Source organism: Martes martes, assembly GCF_963455335.1.
Source record: "Martes martes genome assembly, chromosome: 2".
NCBI lineage: Eukaryota > Metazoa > Chordata > Mammalia > Carnivora > Mustelidae > Martes > Martes martes.
Genome location: NC_137889.1, coordinates 134,396,999 through 134,416,851, shown reverse-complemented (window position 1 = coordinate 134,416,851; position 19,853 = coordinate 134,396,999). Strand labels below are relative to the sequence as shown.

Below are 19,853 nucleotides of genomic sequence, written 5' to 3'. Positions count from 1 at the left end.
AGGGTTTGGAAAAGGGAAAGAGAGAAATTTATTTCAGATGCTGGCACCTGGGGGAGGAGCAGGCTCAAGCCTTAACAACTGACCTCTCTGCCTATAAGATGGACACATAGAGTTTTATAGGGAGAGGTTCAGGGTGGGGGGGTAAGTGCGAGAGCAGACAGGGTACACACAATCATGGGTGGGGTGGGGATGTCTTCAGCCCATGATCATGGATAGGGAAGAAGACATGTGGGTTTGTGTTCTTCTAGCGTTCCGTTGCTATCAGGACTTTTCTGGTCCAGTGGTTAGAATGTTCTGGTCATTGCAAAATGTCTTTGTGCCTCAAGAAAGTACAAGAAATAAGCACAATAGGTTTTAGTTAGAGGTTGGGTTAAGTGGTTTTATTTCCGGTTTTAACTGTTAGGGTCTACAACTGAGCAAGGGAACTCACTGACATTAAGAACCAAAACAAATCACTTATAAGTCTATATCAGTGAAGGTATAATAGTGCCATGAGAAATTAAAGATTAATTTTTTGCTTGTCAAAAGGCCTTTCAGTTGAAGCTCCAAGGGTATTTGTGAATAGTGATTAATTGATTTTTCTCTACTTTCCCATGAGAATGAAATAATTCAGATATAGAAATAAGTAAGATGTTCCCAGGAGGTAAAATGATACTCTAAAAGCAGGGTAGGAAGAACTAAGATAGTGAAATCAGGTATACTAGATAATGTAACATTAAAGGTTCTTACAAATTCTTTAAAATTTCCTCAACATTTGAAAAACAAAATATGCAGCAAAGATGATTAAAATCACTATACCATGGGTTCATTTCCTTTGTGCATGTTCAACTGTGATAATCATTCTGGTTGATGCATTAGAATTTTGTATTTATGACTTATTTTATTCAGGAATTTGAATAACAATAATCATGGATAAGAGTGTGATTTTTTTTTTACTAATTAAATTTTATTGACCTAAGATTCAGAGGGAATGACCGTTACAAGAAAGCCCACTAGGTAGAAAAGTGTTGCTTAAACATCAAAATCATTGTAGTAAAATTATATTTCACTATTTTGGAGTAATTAGTAGCCAAATCTCTTTTTAAAAATGATTTATAGAGCTAATACTTGTAGAGCTTTAACTGTGAAAATGTTCTATGAACATAAAAATAGTATCAAAACCACACTAACTCAAAAATTATACAAATGCATTTAATATAAAATCTATTTACTTCTGTTTCTTTAGTTTTTAGATTCTTATCTTCCAGCTAGTGCATGTAATATAAATATATGTTTCAAAATGAATAGAGTATTTACCCTATTAATCTCACTGAATTGTGAAAATATAGCATTAGAGAAAAATTAAGAGGGTATAGGAATTTAAAACTTTAACCTAGCTTTTGAAGCAAAATACGTTTAAAAGGTGTTAGAAGATTATAGCTCTAAATGATATAGTATAAAATATTTGTATATTCAAGAAATATTCTTACAGCCATTGTGTGTAAGTATTAATCTTGAATCACATAGTACATTTGAAGTCCTTTTATTTTTGTCCAAAGCACAATGTGGTGCTGGGCAGGGAAGAACAGAGTTGTGATCACAGGGTTAGTAGCAGAATCAACTATTCTATGGCTATTCAGCCTGGATCAAAGCTCTGGTGCCCTGGGGCAGCAGCCAAGCTACTGGGAGGGTAACCCAGAGACCAGAGTGAAGTGGGGAGGTGGTGAAAGCTTTCAGCTAGAGCCAAGTGTTGGGAGCCCAGCAATATTCAATCAGGAATGTGGAATGTGGAGATAGTCACAAGGGAGATCTGATTAATTCTATTGAATGAAGTTTCTTTTGCCTGTGAGTGTTGTGCATCTGTTCCCACGGAATCTTAAAATATTCTTCTATCCAGCTCACTCTCCTGCTCCCAGCACCAGATATTCAGGTCAGCAGCTTCACGTTGAGAAAACCTTCTCTACTTCTGTCAGCTTTGGGGGGCTGAGAGAGTTTTCCATTTCTCTCACTCTTTTCACTTTGAATTATCTTATTATCTTAATATTTCATTTTATTGATGCTGAAACTAAAGTGCTACTCGTGTTAAAATGATTTAAAAAATAATTTAGGTGATATAGGCAGACTTTATTTAACAATTCATGAAGTGGGCAGTCTCTACTTTAAAGAATCTCCAAAACCACAAAATGGGGTGGAAGACAGGAAGCTTTTATAGGATAGTCTTTTATAGAATTCTTTCAAAGAATAAGGGACAAGGAAGAGAAAAATAGAAAATGAATAAGGAACAAGGAAATAAGTATAGATCCCAGAGTTGGCGTTTGGGGACTAAGTGGCCCCGTTTTGGGCCTAGAAATGTATTTCGGCACTCTCTTTACAGGGAACGCAGGGGTTACATGAACTTTTGTTTATAGTTTTACCCATGTGATCTTTTTCTCCACTCCCTATTTTAAAGAGGAGAAAACTCTTGATTTCTCATCATTTCCTCATCCCTCTCTAAGGGAGGTTCAATTACAGTGCTGGTAATGAAGGCTGGGATTTTAAATGAAATGTTATCTGATACAAGTGCCTCATGCAGAGACAGAAAAGTAACTGCCTTTCTCTATCAGGGTGGTTATGCTACCCGGATGCTGCTTTGTGGATAGGTAGAAATAACCTGATTGTTGATCTACGGCCATCAGTTTTAGAAAAAAGGAAGCCATGTCTAGAAGAAATAGTCTGTTGGTTTAGAGTTCCAGAGGAAAAGCTAATATCTGCTTGTAAATGGAACAAGATGGAGACGAAAGGAGTTCACAGAGAGGGTTATTCATTCCCTTCCCAAATGTGATCCTGCCTGTCTGACCTCTCTCTGTCTTTCACAGTATAATGACAAGACTAGATGGTGGAATTATAAATGGGGCACTGTAAATGAGTCTTCACTCCCGGTGCTGCTGCCCTGACAACGTTTGATGCAAATAAAATGTGTGGGGGGCATTGCAAATAAGTCAGACAGAAGCAGCTACTGTCATCAGAACTTAACCACCTAGGGTGTAAGTAAAAGCAGCGAGACCTTTGTTTTCCAGGAGGCCTTGCTCTGTTAGCAATTCAACTTCTACATGGTGAATTCAGGAAAAAGACCCTGCCAACACTTGGGTCTGAATAGAGCAGGCTTTTGGCTATGAGGAGTGCAGAACCTTTTTAGAATGATGAAAACTCCTTCACAGAAACATGATTAGGGGGAAAGAAATCATTAACCCAGCCAGGTCACCGAGTTGGGTCAGAGCAACTTTAATATTATTGCCAATGTCTGCATTCAGAGAGATATGTCTGCTAGTCTTCCTCGTGGCCCAAGGGAACTCAACCAATTTCAGTCCCATATCCTGATCCAAAGCTAAATATTGCTTCGTGGGGTTTTTTAAAACTGTGTAATAGAAAGTTTTTCAGTGTCTTTTTTCCTCCCTTTTAAATCCTATCCTCGGTAGATTTAGTCTTTCTAAAGCACCTGCTGGGATTATTTTGTACCATTGTGTCAAATCTAATCTAAAGAATAAGCTTCTTTTTAAAAATAATTCACATAGTTGGGTACTGGAATGCATTGCCAGCTTTGTGGTACTTTTTATACACCATTATGGAAAAGCTGAAACAATAGATCTTGTGAACGTTCTCAAGAGGCCTTGAGGAGATGTAAAGCAAGGAGAATGCTATGGACTCATTGCTGGAGACTAGGAAAGCATAACGGTGTATTTCCCACAGGATGTGAATGTTTGGACCACAATAAGAAGCTTTCTCCTTCACACCCCCACCCTGCCCCAAGCCCTTTCCTTTTCTCCATTCTCTGGAGCTATGGCAAGTATTTGAAATTGTGTTCCTTTTTTCACAAATATTTCCTTTCTTGCTATAAACATTGTTGGAAAACACCAGTTTTTAAAACAACTATTAAGAAGGAACTGGATTATTTTTGACATGAGAAGCCTGGAAACATTTCTGTGTGTGCACGTGTTTATTTTATGTTTTTTTTTTCTTTCTTTTTTGCCTACATGTTCTTCCTGTACTTCCCATTGCTTAAGCCTTATAACAAACACATGAAATCCCTCAGACTGCATATCCCAGACATAAGTATGGATTGTTGCTTGCCTTCCTGGTATAACCATAGCCTCTATCTTTAGAAAACTTACTTTCTAGTCATTAAAAAATACCCTTGATTGGTAACTTTTTAGATCACCTTACTGCTCCTGTTCTGTCAGCTATTCAAATATTTCTACTTAAGACATAGTCCTTAAAATATTAAATGCCTTAACCTTGTTAAAAGATAAACTGAAGCATATTAAAATGTTTAAGAGTTTATTTGAGCAAAAGTTGATTTGAATCAGGCAGCATTTAATCTAGCAGGTAGAAAGGAGCTCTGAGGAACTGTACAAAATGAGACTTTTATAGGCAGGTGGGAGCAGGAACAAAGAAGTTTGTGTAGGCAAGAAAGCAGGCTGGTTTTTGCAAGGTTATTTTCATGTAAGCAATGGCAGGGATCTGTCAGGCAGATTACCTAACGAGGACCAATCAAGTGATTCCTGATTGGTTTAAAATTCCTTTACTGGGAGAGCAGAAACTGTAATTGTCTTGGTTTGGTGCTGCAGGGCTTAGCATAAGCACTCCATTTTGGGCTTATTGTCTAGTTTTTGACAACCATGAACGTCAACTTCCTAGTTGTGAATTTAGATGAGTTTTTATAAAAAAAATGAGATAAAACAGGTTTTCTATTTCTTATTTTAAATTATGAGATACTTTAAATACATTTAAGTCTGTTGGGCTAATATTCTAGCCATTTGGTTTTAGGTAGAAGAAAATTCATACTCATAGACCCAAGCTTCTGTGTACATATATAATGGCTGTTTTACCTTCTGCAGAACGGTAAGAGAACAGAAGAATGTTTTGAAAATATGACTTTTTTATTTTTTTATTATCAAATGAAGAGGTAGAAATGTCTTTGTCTTTATATGTTTAACTTTCCCATTATGAGCCCTTGGTTTTCCCATCTTCGTAATCCAGCCATCTATGAATGCTTATTTGAGGATGGACTCTGCCTCAACTGTACACCTTGGAACCTTGAAAAAGAACTATATGTAGGCTAACTGAAAATAATAATAATAATAATAATAATAATAATAATAATGAACTATAAAGGCTTCAAGGAATCTCCAGCCATCCCTTTTGATTGGAAAAATAAGGGTGAAAGGTGGTAGACATTTTCTGGGTGGGACAAGTAGAGTCACAAAGTGAAAGAAAGGAATCTGAATTTCTCTAGGGTCATAACTTTAGGGTAATAGTTGTAATCTTATGAAACTTGAAAGTGAAATATTTTATGTCTAGAATACCTTTTGTCATATAAGGGACCCATAAAAGTCTTCAGAACTTGGCGAAAGTGTCCAAAATGTTTTGTTCTTTACTTATCCACCAATAATGTAATGACTAACAATGTGTCAAAAAACAACTTCATAATCTTGTGACTTGAGGTTATTTGGATGAGCATATACCAGAAAACAGTGCATTGAAAGGAAAAAGTGCACCTTGAGAATCTAATATCTTTGATACCGTTGTCGGTTCCTACTTGTCTTTTGTGTTTATATATCACCAGCTCCCTAAAACTGAGAAATGCTGCTGTGTTGTAATACTTCTCTTGCCCTACAATCTTTGACTGACTTGCCAACACCACTAAAATCTGGATTCCTGGAAGCCGAAGGCCATCTGTACTTAAATTCTGTTCTTACTGCTTCTGTCACACTTCACACTGCAAAATATTGTACATTGTTGCTCACATCCCTGTGCTCATGCAGTGTACTGAGTCTCGACAGTCCTTACACCACTTCACTAGGGCTAGATGTTAAGCATCTTTGGAGACTCCACTTGGGTGATGCCTTCTCTAGAAAACCTTCCCAACTTGCCAGTCTGGGTTAGGCCTTGTCCCTGGTTCCCATCGTGCCCTGTGCCACTCCAGCACTGATGCCTGCACTGTGTCCCACTATTCTATAGGCTATTCTATAAACTGTGATCTTCTTGAGGAGAAATAGTGTGGATACCCAACTTTGTCTTCCACTGAAACATGATAATCTCCTATATTGCTGAGAGTGCAAAAATGGGAAAAAAATAGTTTGGTAGTAAACATACATCTACCCCTTAACCCAGTGATTGTTTTCTGAGTATATGTTGAAGAGAAATGATTGCATGGTCCCCCCAAAACATGTATAGGCATATTTATGGTATCTATTTATAATAGCTCTAAGTTGGAAGTAATCCAAAACCATCAACAGTAGAATGGATGGTGTAATAAAAAGTGCAATGTCAATAAAAAATAATGAATTTTTGCTACATAAAACAGCATGGATAAGACTCCCAAAGAAAAGTCCAGAAAAAAGCCAGACACACACAAGTAATTATTGTGTAGTAGTAATACAAGCAAATGTTTAGTTTACTTTTTTTTTTTTTAAAGATTGTATTTATTTATTCAACAGAGAGAGAGAGAGAGAGCACAAGTCAGCAGAGAGGCAGGTAGAGGGAGAGGGAGAAGCAGACGAAGCAGGGAGCCTGATGGGGGACTTGGTCTCAGGACTGTGGGATCATGACCTGAGCTGAAGGCAGACACTTAACTGACTGAGCCACCCAGGTGCCCCAATATTAGTCTGTTGTGATGAAACAAGTAAAACTAATTAAAGGTGATAAAAGTCAAAATAATGGTTGCCTTGACAACAGAATGGTATTAACTAGAAAGGGCCATAAGGGAAACTTCCAGGGTTCTAGGAATGTTTCATCTCTTGATCTTTTTGTTGGTTCTTTAAGTGTATAAATATGTGAAGATTCATCAAGTTGTAGATTAAGATTTGTGCACTTTACTGTTCATGTTATACCTCTATAAAAATGTTAAAAAATAAAAAACAACTCCATACATATGATTTAATAGAAAAATGATTTGCGGGAGCTTTGATTGTTGGAGATTTTTATCTTATAATAAGTATTGGTTTTTAAATGTTTTATAATTCTGAATTGGAAGGTTCATGTTTAAAATTTGACACTTTGGGTTATAATTGTAAAATATATTGATGATTTATAATTCATTTATATCTTTTTAGGTTTTATCTCAACTTTGTTACTGAAGAAGTGGAAAATCCTGAAAAGTAAGTGACTATATTTACTCTGAAATATTTATGAGGAATAAAATGTAAGTTTAGGGGCGTCTGGGTGGCTCAGTGGGTTAAAGCCTCTGCCTTCGGCTCAGGTCATGATCCCAGGGTCCTGGGATCGAGCCCCACATCGGGCTCTCTGCTCAGCGGGATTATAAATCAGCCTGCTTCCCCCTCTCTCTCTGCCTGCCTCTCTGCCTACTTCTGTCAAATAAATAAATAAGATCTTTAAAAAAATAAAAATAAAAAAATAAAATGTAAGTTTAGACAGTTGAAAAACCAGAGCTAAAGAAGGTCCTCAGTGTGGGCTATTTAACTTTATCCTTTTCCTCCTCCTCATCATCATTTTCTTAGGTAGATAAATTTTATTTGACTTTGTTATAAATGAGATGTAAAAAACTTTATTGTATATTCCACATTCAAAACTAGATTATCTGATAACCTGAAAGTATAAAATAATAAAGTTATATTTTAGGTAATCCATTTCATAAAAGCTTGCATACAACTTAACATGGACTTTCAGTTGCCCACAATTGTTCCATGAGACATGAACTCTAAAAATGGATTATTTTTAATAATTCATGTGAATTTTTCATAACTGTTCAATTAAAGAGAATAATGCAATTAATGAATAGCTGGTTATTTAAAAGCCGAGAAGTAAGTACAGAATACTATAAGAACTTGTAAATTTTTGTAGCTGGATGATTGCTTTTACTTTTTGTTTGTAGGTAATACTTTTGATGATGAGGTAATTTAATGATGATTTATATATTGCTCCTAAATTGAATTATTTTTTTAACTCAGAACTTAGATAAGTGAATTTTGTGATTTGTATAAAAACATTTGACTTTATACAGGAAAGCAACATAATCTATGGGCAGAAGAGGGAAATTTTAAGAAGTGCCGCATAAGATATGGACTAAATTATAAAGTAATTTAACTCATCTGGCATTAATTAAACATCTACCATGTTTCAACCATTGTGCTAGGAACTTCTTACCTGATGAATAAGACTCGTGTTTATGATTTCATGGTCTAGTCAGTTAGTCAAATGTGAAAACAAATGAAAGTAACATCATATGATGCCATAATAGATTTTTCACTTAGTTTGACAGAGTAAAGGGATAAATACTTAACTCTGTCTAAGGAGATGTGCTTATTATGTAGAGTATCAAATGATGAACAGGTATTTTTTGGTCAAAAAGAGTGAGGAAGAGTGAGGGTGAGGGAGAGAGAGAAAGAAAAAGGGAGAAAGACGTTCAAGAAATAAAACATGTACAAAGGTGAGTCAGTGTGAAATTGCCTAAGTATCAGAGAATAAATTCAAGTGTTCACAGTTCACATTAAGGTAGACAAAGAGATTGTGGCACTAAGTATATCAGGAGGGAGATGGTAAGCAGGTTAGATCTGGCCACGTACCAGGGTTGTGAGAATTTTGAACTTGCAAACCAGAAATTGAGGTTAAAATGATGTTTCATACTATCTGATTCAAATGTTATGCAAATCAACATGTAATTTAAACATGTGAAAATGTGATTTTATTGAGAAACATGAGAAATTTATGACAGTACTTTCATATTTATAACTGGGATTGTGGTAGAGAACACACATTTACCAGGAACTAGTTTCTTTTAACATTACTTTGAAATAATAAGCCACTTGACTCTAAATCTATTGATTATGGAGATAAATAGGTTGCCCCATTTTTACTGTTTTTGAGAATATTGTGAAGTGGTAACACAGAGAACATACTGCTCATACTAGATTTTATATATGTATATGTAAAATATGTGTTAAGTTTTCATTTTATAAAAGAGATTACTATGGTTTATGTCTTTTAAGTCTAAAGATTCTTTAAAGAGCCCAGTTACTAAAATCTAGTATCAGAGACTATTTCTTGGGGGCAAAAATGGCAAGCTGTAGATTTGTGGATGGGACCTATAGTGTGATATTTGCTATATGGTACATCAGTGGCATAGATATAGTTCAGATTTTCTTGTAATTATATTTAACAGGGTTTTTTTTTTTAAGATTTTATTTATTTATTTGACAGACAGAGATCACAAGCAGGCAGAGAGGCAGACAGAGAGAGAAGGGGAAGCAGGCTCCCTGCTGAGCAGAGAGCCCCATGCGGGGCTCGATCCCAGGACCCTGGGATCATGACCTGAGTGGAAGGCAGAGGCTTTAACCCACTGAGCCACCCAGGCGCCCCGATATTTAACAGTTTAAGTCCAGTTTTACTTGCTGTACATATAATAGTATTGTGTATATTAAACATATTTTAGAATTATTTATGCCATGATTTCCTTGATCTGAATTTCTGATGCATTCTACTGGAAAAGTATGCCATTCAAGGATTTCTCTCTCTCTCTTTTTCTTAATTTAAGGGTCTCAGTTTCACATATTGATGATGTCTGTGATTCAATTTGTACAACTACTAGAGAACAGTTTTGTATTGATTCAGTGTTTTGTCATTGTTGCAAAGAAGTTTCCTCATCTCAAAAAAGTGAGAATCATTACAGCATTTACCTCATTGGGTTGTGGTAATGAGTTAATGTGTACAAAGTACCTAGATTAGTGACTGTACTTTTTAACCTCTACATAATTGGTTGTTGTTACTGTAATTACATTCTGATTTTAAGAACAACATAAAGTATTACTCATATAAGAGTATTTCCTTGATTATAATATCCTAAGCAGTTCTCCTTCTTCAGTATTTTTGAAAGAAATATGAAAAATTATTTCATACCATATTGAAGCCTATTCCACACACTTTCAGGACTGAAATCGAATATGCATTTTATGATCTCTCCTCTTGTGTACAGATTTTGTTTAATTTTTTTTATATTTAGAGAAAATAAAAAATTTATTTTTAAAGGAATAAATAAGATATGAGTGTCATAATAATTTGAAAGTAACTATCAAAGCTGATTTAGACTGATTATCACTGGTTATGCCAGATGAAATATTTTCATTTTCTGGAAATCATGATTCTGCAAATGTCATGAAATATTTCTGGAATACTTTTAATTTGATATTTTAAGGTCTTAAACTAAGGAACTTCTCAGGATAAGAATCTATGGAATTTTAGGTCAAGATAATTAGTAATTGCTAAGACTTATGCAGAAAAAAGAAACCTCTGGTACTTTTTGTTCTGCAATCCTAAGTACTCGAGTATTCAATTTTTGCCCAAAAGATTCTGTGTAAAACTTAGCTAATATGTTTATTTTCTCAAAATCAGAATGTGAGAAATACAAAAAATCCCCTTAATGGGAAGCAAAGATTAAATTTGTACTGTGTACTTATCAACCAAAGAAATTCAGGGTTTTAAGCAACTTATTCAGTGTCTTAATTTTAAAAGTTACATTTCCCTATAACGCTGACAATCAGTCCAGGTCTTTAAAAACTAAATCTTATTTTTTAGACACAAGGAACAATTTGGGAAATATTTATGGTTGAACATAGAGAACAGATGGTAAAATTAAGTGAACCTAGTCCAGATGTGTAATTTGTATTATTTTGTACGTAGATACAGCTCCAAAATATCTTTAGTTACAAGGGAGCATAATTATAATTCCATCTCCTTTGTGATATGCCAAGATAAATGTGTCTTCCAATCAGTCACGAGTGCATGCGTCCAGGTGTGCTGCAACGTGTAACTTTCTGGCAGCTGGTGAAATGTATCATCCCTGAACATACAACACCTTTTACTCTCCTCCTCCAGCTAGGCAATAAAATTTTGCTAAAATTGTGACCTAATAGGAAAAGTGATCATTAATTTATATCACTGAAAATAACAATGTGATTTTAAATATACAGAATGTAGAATAAGGTTCCATGATTGCAATTGACTACCCTTTACATAAAATTTAATTTCAGTGGAAATCTTTCAGATTACCTAATGCCACTCTATGGAGTAATTCCAGAACTGCTATTACAAGCATGACTTATAGAGCAGTTCCCTAAGTGTTAGAACAAGTGAGAGGTAAACTGGGAGATTAATAGAATCAAAATAACTAGCTCGTGACTTCTTTCTTGTATTATGTCTCACTTTCTCTTTTAAAGTTTGTAAAGCACTAATCTTAAAAATTGGGGCAAAATTCCTGCTAAATGTTTACATTTATAAGGCTATAAATGTTCCCAGTGTCTTTTTATAATGTTTTCTTCTGTAAGAGTAGTTTTGGGTCAATGGAAGTAGCAATCCTTTAAGAGGCATTTAACATATTTATGTAAAATGACAGTAATTACCATGGAAATTTTTGTAACAATTTGTAATTATCTATAACATGGTGGCTGACTCCATAAGAGTAAAAATAGTATTTTGAGGAGCAAGTATATTCAAAGTTTGGACCGTGAAGGTGATAGGATCCCGAAGAATATCTGAATTTTGAAATTTCCCCCCATCAAATGAAATGTCCAGTAGTAGTAAGGATAGCTAATGTGTACCTTTGTTTTTAAAGAGAAAAGTATTTTTCTTTGTAAATATAATGAGTTTTGCCTTATGATATTACTCGCATGGCGACTGTGCAATCTATCATTGTTCCCAAAGTTACACAGTGAGAAGAACATATCATTGAGATGTATAATGTTTGTAATCCTGCTCTTTGATTGATCAATCATGTCTTGTGTTGATGAAAGCCAAGAAATGAATTGCTTTACTTTGACCTTGGGGGTCTGAGATTAGTCGGTTTGTCTATTAGACTTGTGCCAGTGTTCTTCTCACTTCATTTATTTCCTCTGTCTTCAAGAGTTGGAAACAGTCGACTTGGTGGAAGTCAGTAAAGCTTGATATCATCAGTCATTTTTAAAGAACAGGCTATCAACATGGTCTGAATAATCAACTTTAATAGAAGGTTTAAATAATCAGAATGTCATGTTTAATTAATACTTTGCCTGCTTCCAATTTATATTAATTGATGCCTGAAAGTCATCACACCTTGTACCAATGATAACTTAGAAGAACAGAAACTTGGCTTGGGGAAGATGCCCAAAGACCTTTATTTAGAGCAGTGCGATCGATCAGACTGGATCAAAGAGGGTCCATAATCATGTTATTTGCATTCAGTTCAGATATAGCCGTTTTAAATTCTTAGTATATGTATTTCTATCCTTATTGATTTGTATTAAGTCAGTGTAAAGGCATTTCTTAATAACAGTATACTGTTTTATAAGGCCTATTGTTTATAGGACATGAAAAACTGTTAAACTGATTGAAAACACAGCAAAACAAACCAATCTAAAAATCTTACCCAAATGCACTATAGCTAGGTTGCAGGACAGAACATTAAAGGCTGATTTGAGGAGGCCTTTTATTTTGCATTTGTCATTTTAGGGATTCAGTTTTCTATGAGAGACAAATCTTCATCTTTATATACATTGTAACTTTCTAACTTAACAGTTGCTAGAAAATAGCATATAATGTTTTGACTATATATGTGCGGATTACAGAAGTATTATGTGTTGTGATTTTTTTAAATTACAAAGCAATGTTATCTGCATTCTTAGAATATTTCTAAAGTTTATTTTATAAATACTCAAGTGATATATGTTCTTAAGGAATGTAAACTAATTTTCACAGAAAATTAGCTCACTGCAAATAAATGCATATAGAAAAATCTGGATTATTAAGCAGAATTAATTTGTAAAAGTATTTGCTGAATGAATTTCTCAAAAGTGATGTCTCCTAATTGAGTTAATTTATAAAAAATTTTTAAAGATTTTATTTATTTATTTGAAAGAGATAGATAATTAAAGAGAGTGCACGAGCAGGGGGAAGTGGGAGAAGCAGGCTTCCCGCTGAGCAGAAAGCCTGATGTGGGACTTTATCCCAGGGTCCTGGGATCATGACCCAAGCTGAAAGCAGATGCCCAACCAAATGAGCGACCCAGGTGCTCCTAAAATTGAATTTATACTCAAGTTACAAAGATTTCTTTGGCAAAATGAGGTATCTCTTTATTAATGACAGTAAGGAATTTTTAGAATTATCTTAATATGTGACAGTGGTTCTCTTCAATTATTGAAATAATTGATGCCTAAATTAAAATAATTATATTTTGTGCATTTCTTCTGGAAATATGTTTTAAAATTTGGCATATCCACTTTTAAGTATGTTTCAAAATGCATATATAATTACACTGGTTGAGCCACTGATGTCATAGAGAAGAGATGGTTCTATGTTCAGAGAACAAGGTCACTAAGTTACTCTTCCTGCCTTTGCTTAGTCTCAAAATTTGTCGGTGATGAAACATGTGGTTGATGTAACCTGGTATCAAAATTCTTGCATTTCTCAGCTTCACATATGCATAAAAAATACATATGCATAAAAAATACATTTGGCTCAAAAATAGTTTGTTCATATAAAGCTGAAGTGTCAAATAAGTGGTGCAGAAATTATAGGATTATATTATAATATTTTATCAAGCAGTAATTAAGGAAGACAGATATTAATCCTTCAAGTGCTTTGTGGAAGCCTTTTAGTTGTTTAGGTTTTGTTTTTTGTGTTTTGTTGTTGTTTTCTTTTGGTTTTTAAGGATTATAATCCCATTATGTTGCAAAAATTCGAAGGTCAGTGCTTTTGACGGTTTTACATCCTTTCATATTACTTGTTTCTAAATTTTAATTTTATTGAAGTTTATATTTTGAGTTTAGAATCATGAACTAATGTTTTAGGTGAAGTAATAGTGGCTGATTTAAATTTACCCTATGTTTCTGTTTCCTTTAGTTATTCATAAAATAGAGACCAGAAATGGTATAATGAGTAGAATAATGAAGTTTCAGAATTAGGAGGGCTCCTGGACACTATGTAATCTAGCTTTCCACTAGAGGAATGAATCTCCTCTATAATATCTTTAAACAGATGTAACTTACATAAAGTAAAATGAGAAACTGGCTACACCTTCCGTAAACTGGGCTACCAATATTTTTTGCTTTCACATGTTGATTAGCAACCTGTTCATTTCTGTGACCATTTTAAGCTTTGATAAATTGTAGGTTGGGTGGCACAGAGAGGGTAGGGCAGATGTTTTGACTGTAATAGGTACAACCCAAAGGAAAAATTAAATGACACACATCAGAGGTTACAGAGTTAGAATCCTTTTATCTGAAAGGAAATATGCTTTGCAATCAGAAGTAAATGTCAGTCATTAGATTGTCTCCTGCTTTTGAGTTCACAGTTTAGTGATTCCCTTATCCATATTCTCATTTATGCAAATAAGCTACTTTTCTCTGTGCCTGGATTTGAATGTTAATGATTGTACCCAAAAAGTAGCTCACAAATACATTTTATATGCTGGGTTATACTTGGTGAACAATTTCTTTAGACCACTAATAGCTAGTGTGTGGGCTGCTGCTGGCAGTCATTCAGATTCAGTGTTGTGTCAGATTCTCTCAAAAGTAGAATAATAGCCCATGTTGTTCTTTATGCACAGAGACAAGATGTATCCAGGCCATTATATTTACACTGGTCATGCACTGGCATAATTTTGATAATTTTGTTCTAGTCATAATCAAACATTGACTCAGCTTATCGATCTACTCAGGAAAATGAGTAACTTTTGAATTTGTATGGGCACAAGCTAAAACTGTATTACCAATGTAAACATCTAAAATGAAGCAAATGAAGTTGAGACTTTCCAGTGAAGAAAGATTTCCTTCAGCTTTATGAACTGTGAAAATATTTACTTACTGGGTCTTTGAAAATAGCACTAGTTTAGAAAATCAAAATGCTAAGACTGTCTCCTCTTAACTAGTTATTTGACCTTGGGCAGGCCTCTAAGTTGCCTCCGAATCTTTGTTTGCCAGTTTTAAATAGAGGGTGTTAATCCCATATTAGAGTTCTCATGGGGTTGTGAGGATAAAAAATATGAAATTCAAAAATGTTAATGAGCTTGACAAGTAATATGCAAACGCCATCTGCAACCCAAACCTATATTCTTGAAAGATTAGAATATTTTATAATTTTTGAAAAAAAGTTAGAGGATTAGCATAATTGTTTTATGAACGGGGTGCCTTTTCTACACAAATGACCTATTAATCAGCTTGAAAAGTTGTTCTGCATCATCAGCAAAGTACCCAATTATTAGTAGTTAAAAGGTTCAAAAGATGATGAGAACTGCTTTTTATTTAGTAGTCTCTAATCTCCCTTAGGTAGCAATATGCTCACGCATCATAATCAGGATAAATTTCTTGGCAGATTTTTTTTTTTTTCCTTCTAAACCAAATATTTGTGTGTCCACACCCACACCGTCACCAGCATACTGTGGGCTGATGGTGCTGATATAATGGATGGACTATTTGTACTTCCACTGTAGTCACTTATTTTTAGGTTCACTGTCTTACCAAGAAACTCCTTTTTGAAATCTGACAAACAAGGGTTGATCTGAGTGACTGGTGTCATGTATTTAAATTTTTATTCTTACTTCCAGAAAAGAAGTTATTGAGTTGGTATAAGACAGGAAGACAGAAGTGTTAGTTTACCCCCCACGTTTTTTTTTCTTTTTTTCTTTCTTTTTTTTTTTTTTCTTTAATGGATTTTCGCCTAACTGAAAATGGATAGCCCTCATTAAAAATATAAATAGCGTTTGTTATCTGAGTAATAGATGGATTACGAAGTAGCACTTCAGATTATTTTCAGTAATATGATGTATATTGTTTCATTCTTTTTTTTTTTTTTTAACATGAGGCCCAAACTCATTACCCCAAAATCAGGAGTCAGATGCTCTATCCACTGAACCAGTCAGGTGCCCCTATTTCCATTTTCAGTTGAGAAAATTAAAGTGAAGTGAAGTAATTTTTCACAGCTGTGTAATTAGTGAGAATATTAGGATTATAATCCACGGTTAATATAGTGCATGGACTGTTTGGCTTTAGAGCTCGTACTCTTTACAGCATGCCCGCTGATGTCTTTAAGAGGCAAAACGGAAGTGACTCATGTGTGTACAAGGTGTTGTAATGGCTAAGAAAGTAACTTTGCTGTAGAAGAGGAAGTTGGAAGAAAAGTAGGACTTACAAAGGCAGAATAGAGAAGTAAAGCCATCTCAGTTGGGGATGGGCATACACAAATCATAGTTTCAAGGAATAATGTGTAGACTTCTCTAGGTTCAGCAAAAGATTGTAAAAAAGAGTAGAAGGCAAAATGGTAGTAAGATGTGGTTGCTGATATGGGGTGAGCCTCCATTGTAAGAATTTTAGACCTGATCCAGTAGCCAATGGGATGGGGTGAGTGGGGTATGTTGTAAGTTTGGGGTATATATGAAATGTTGTTTAGGGAAGATGAAACTGTTAGTAGTTTCAGTGGATTTTCTTTTTGCGACATATGTATAGTTTAAAGATCCACAAAACATATGTACAGTTTAAAAATCCACAAAGTCACATTTCAGTCTTCTTTTATACAATTATTTTCAATAGAAGCAAATATTTTTGAAAAGTTAATTGTCTTCTGGACCTGAACACTACTATAGTCAGACATGGTGACAAATAATGTGCCAGAAAATTCTATCAAATAGCATCATAATGGCCACATTGTCCCAGCTCAAATATATGAACTAAACTGCTTAGAGAAAATGGATGAGTCAACATGATGTTTACATACTCTCTTAAAAAATAGAGTGGTCCTTTTTTTTTTTTTTAATGAAAAAAAAAAGGGATCATTTTTTCTCTATGCCAGAAGAGCAAATGAGATCAAGTTAAATGAGAAGAAAGTTCATTTTAAGATAAAATTATATTCAAAAGTATTGAAACAAGAGAATTTGGTTAGGCATTGGAAATTACAAAAGAGAGATCAAAGAAATGATCATTTAGCCCTGATTCTTTAGATACTCAGGTGGAAAAATGAGGGAGACCATTGCTTAAGCTTGCTTCTAATTCTATAATATTTTGGTTCTATTTTTATATTGTGAGTATATGGGAATCAATGTGGGGAATCATGTACTACCCTACAGGTCTATGTTACCAGAGAGAGGTGTCATATGCTAGGAAGATAAAGGAAATCCTTACTTAAAATTTAAGGCCAAATAGAATCCTCAGCCAAAGTTTGGAAATATTTCAAATAAGATGTGTCAAATCTCTGGCTTTCAAACATTTAGTATTCGAGGAAAGGGTAGGTTAAGGAGGAGAAGGAAATAGCAGTGCCAGTACAGGGAAAGATTTGGGCTGGAAAGCAACTGGCACTACTGAGCACAGTGAGATTCACATTGGTGTTGTGGAAAGAGCTCTGTACCTGGAGTCAAGTGACTAATCCAGTTCTGGAGATACGTAATTTTGTGACCACAGCTATGTTCTTTATCCTCTCTGGGCCTCTGATTTCTCAGCTGTGGAAATGGAACAGTAGAGTATCAAATTCTGAGTTTCCTTCTAACTCTAGTATGTTCTATGCTTCTTGTAGAAGACTTGCAATTACCTAGCTTGACATGAAGATATCATTTGGGAATATGGCCAATGAAGAGAAACTCAGACAAGAGACCTGTCTCAGGAAGAAAAACACACACAGAGAAAGGGATTTTGCAGTCAGTTTCTAGATATCATGATGATTGGGAGATTAGGTAGGACTAAAACTTTCTAAGTTATTTCAGGAAATGATAAGAAGTTTGAATGGACAAATGGTGGGGGTGGGGGGGAGAACAAAGCCAGAGTGATACTCTACCACATGAGAGCTTAATTTTTTGATCTGAAGATCAAGGATTAGAACCAAGCTGTGGAATCTAATTTAGTGGGATCACGTGAAGTACAAGATCTTGTGATATGTGGAATGCACCAAGAGGGATATCGGTAGGTGCTAATACACTTGCTAAGGTACAGTAACATGTGTATTGGTGAATCCAGGATTCTGCTTGCCATTTTTATCCTATGTGCCTGTAGAAGGTATAAAATGGTCTATAACCTTCTGTGGTGCATGCACAATGTTGTTCATACTAGTCTTTTTCTATGTGTTTCATATTTTCTCAAGAAAAATTAAACAGATATAGTGAGGGAATTGCCTATGCAGAGAGGTATCATCTCTGATAGGTCTAATACTTTGAACATTAGACATTTCTAATAGTCTGGTTAGGATTTAATTAATTAATTAATAATAAATATTTTATGTTGCCTACGTAAGGAAAGAAAGAAAGGGTAAGGGAGAGTGAGAGAGAGATTTGTAATAACTTGTAAAAATGTTTATTAATTCCTGTAGTCATCTGTTAAATGGACATTCTAATGTTTATGTTGCAGAATTTTTGTGAGAATTAGAAATTATATACTGATATCTCTGACAATAGTTTGCTCATAGTAGACAAGTTGACATAGTAGACATAGTAGACATAGTTTGCTCATGACCGACCGTTTACTTTTTATTTTTATTATGAAATGTGTCATTAGCTCATTTGCAATCCAAGAGGGATTATCAGATCAGAATTTGGTGAAACTGTTTCTTTTTTTCTGCACTGCTTAAATGTTGGATTTGAAATTCATTATGACAAGGGAAAAGACACCCTGGTTTGAAACACCTTGCCAAGGAAAGCAGAAAATTTATCTCAGTCTCAGAAGTAGGCATTTTTAATCTTTTATATTGAAGATTCTTTTTCCAAAACATATAGAACTTGTTGATTTTCTAAAGAGATAAGCTCATAGCTTTTAATAGTCAGATGGTTTTCCCAGCTAATTGTTTACTACTGTGTCATTTTCTCATTTGTCCCTTTTCTCATTCTTTCTCTTTTAAGTTTTATTTTTTTAAGATTTATTTATTTTAGAGAGAGAGAGAGAGAGAGAGTGCAAGCAGGAGGATGGGCAGAAAGAGAGGGAGACAACTAGATTCCATGCTGAGTGAGGAGCCAGACGGGGGGCTCAATCCCATGACCCTGAGATCATGACCTGAGCAGAAATCAAGAGTCAGCTGTTTAATTGACTGAGCCATCAAGGCACCCCCCTCCCCAACCTTTCTCTCTCTTTTAAAGTTAGATATGTGGAACAGATAGGGAGAGCTATCTGTGACAAAAGCTTAATAATAATCAATACTAGGGACGCCTGGGTGGCTCAGTTGGTTAAGCCGCTGCCTTCGGCTCAGGTCATGATCCCAGAGTCCTGGGATCGAGTCCCACATCGGGCTCCTTGCTCAGCAGGGAGCCTGCTTCTCTCGCTGCCTCTGCCTGCCTCTCTGCCTGTGTGTACTCTCTCTCTGACAAATAAATAAATAAAATCTTAAAAAAAAAAATCAATACTAATGCATATTAGTTGAGAACGCAGTGATAAAACATCTTGGCCACTGTTTTATATAGTAAGATATTGTATGGAAAAGGGTTTATGAAATTAACTTTATGGCATAACACTCAAATATTCCATAATATGTACAACTAAAGTTTATAATATACAGTCATACAACACAAAATAAGAGATTAAAAACTATAATGTTTGACTTTGTAAGCAGAGTTATTTCTAGAGCCTGGTTGGTTGGCTGTCACACAGCTTTATATAGACATTTCATGTCCCACCTCCTCCAAAGTGTCTCTCCTGTTGGCCTTTCATGATGTCATTTTTTTTTTTTTCCCCTTTCTTCCTGACATTCTACTGTCATGGTCATTCTCTTAGGGATAGATAGCAAAGGATGTGATAATGTCTCTAAATTTCTAAATTGTTTCATTTTCATGTTACCTGTGTGGACAAATAGTTCTCCACACATTCACCTTCTACCAGTCACACATTGGTATGGTTGGCCTAGTTTATTAGACTAACTACCTATTATAATTAAAAACACAATGGACT

General features: G+C 34.9%; 1 protein-coding gene across 1 annotated transcript in view; it reads left to right on the top strand.

Moving 5' to 3' along the window:
* Window positions 1-19,853, top strand: part of SLC7A11 (solute carrier family 7 member 11) — a gene marked incomplete at its 5' end in the record, with an annotated part of 75,438 nt that overhangs the window by 21,175 nt on the left and 34,410 nt on the right. Inside the window, one exon of the mRNA XM_080797078.1 lies at window positions 7,071-7,115. Coding sequence (XP_080653204.1) covers window positions 7,071-7,115 — 45 coding nt within the window. The remainder of the gene's footprint in view (window positions 1-7,070; window positions 7,116-19,853) is intronic.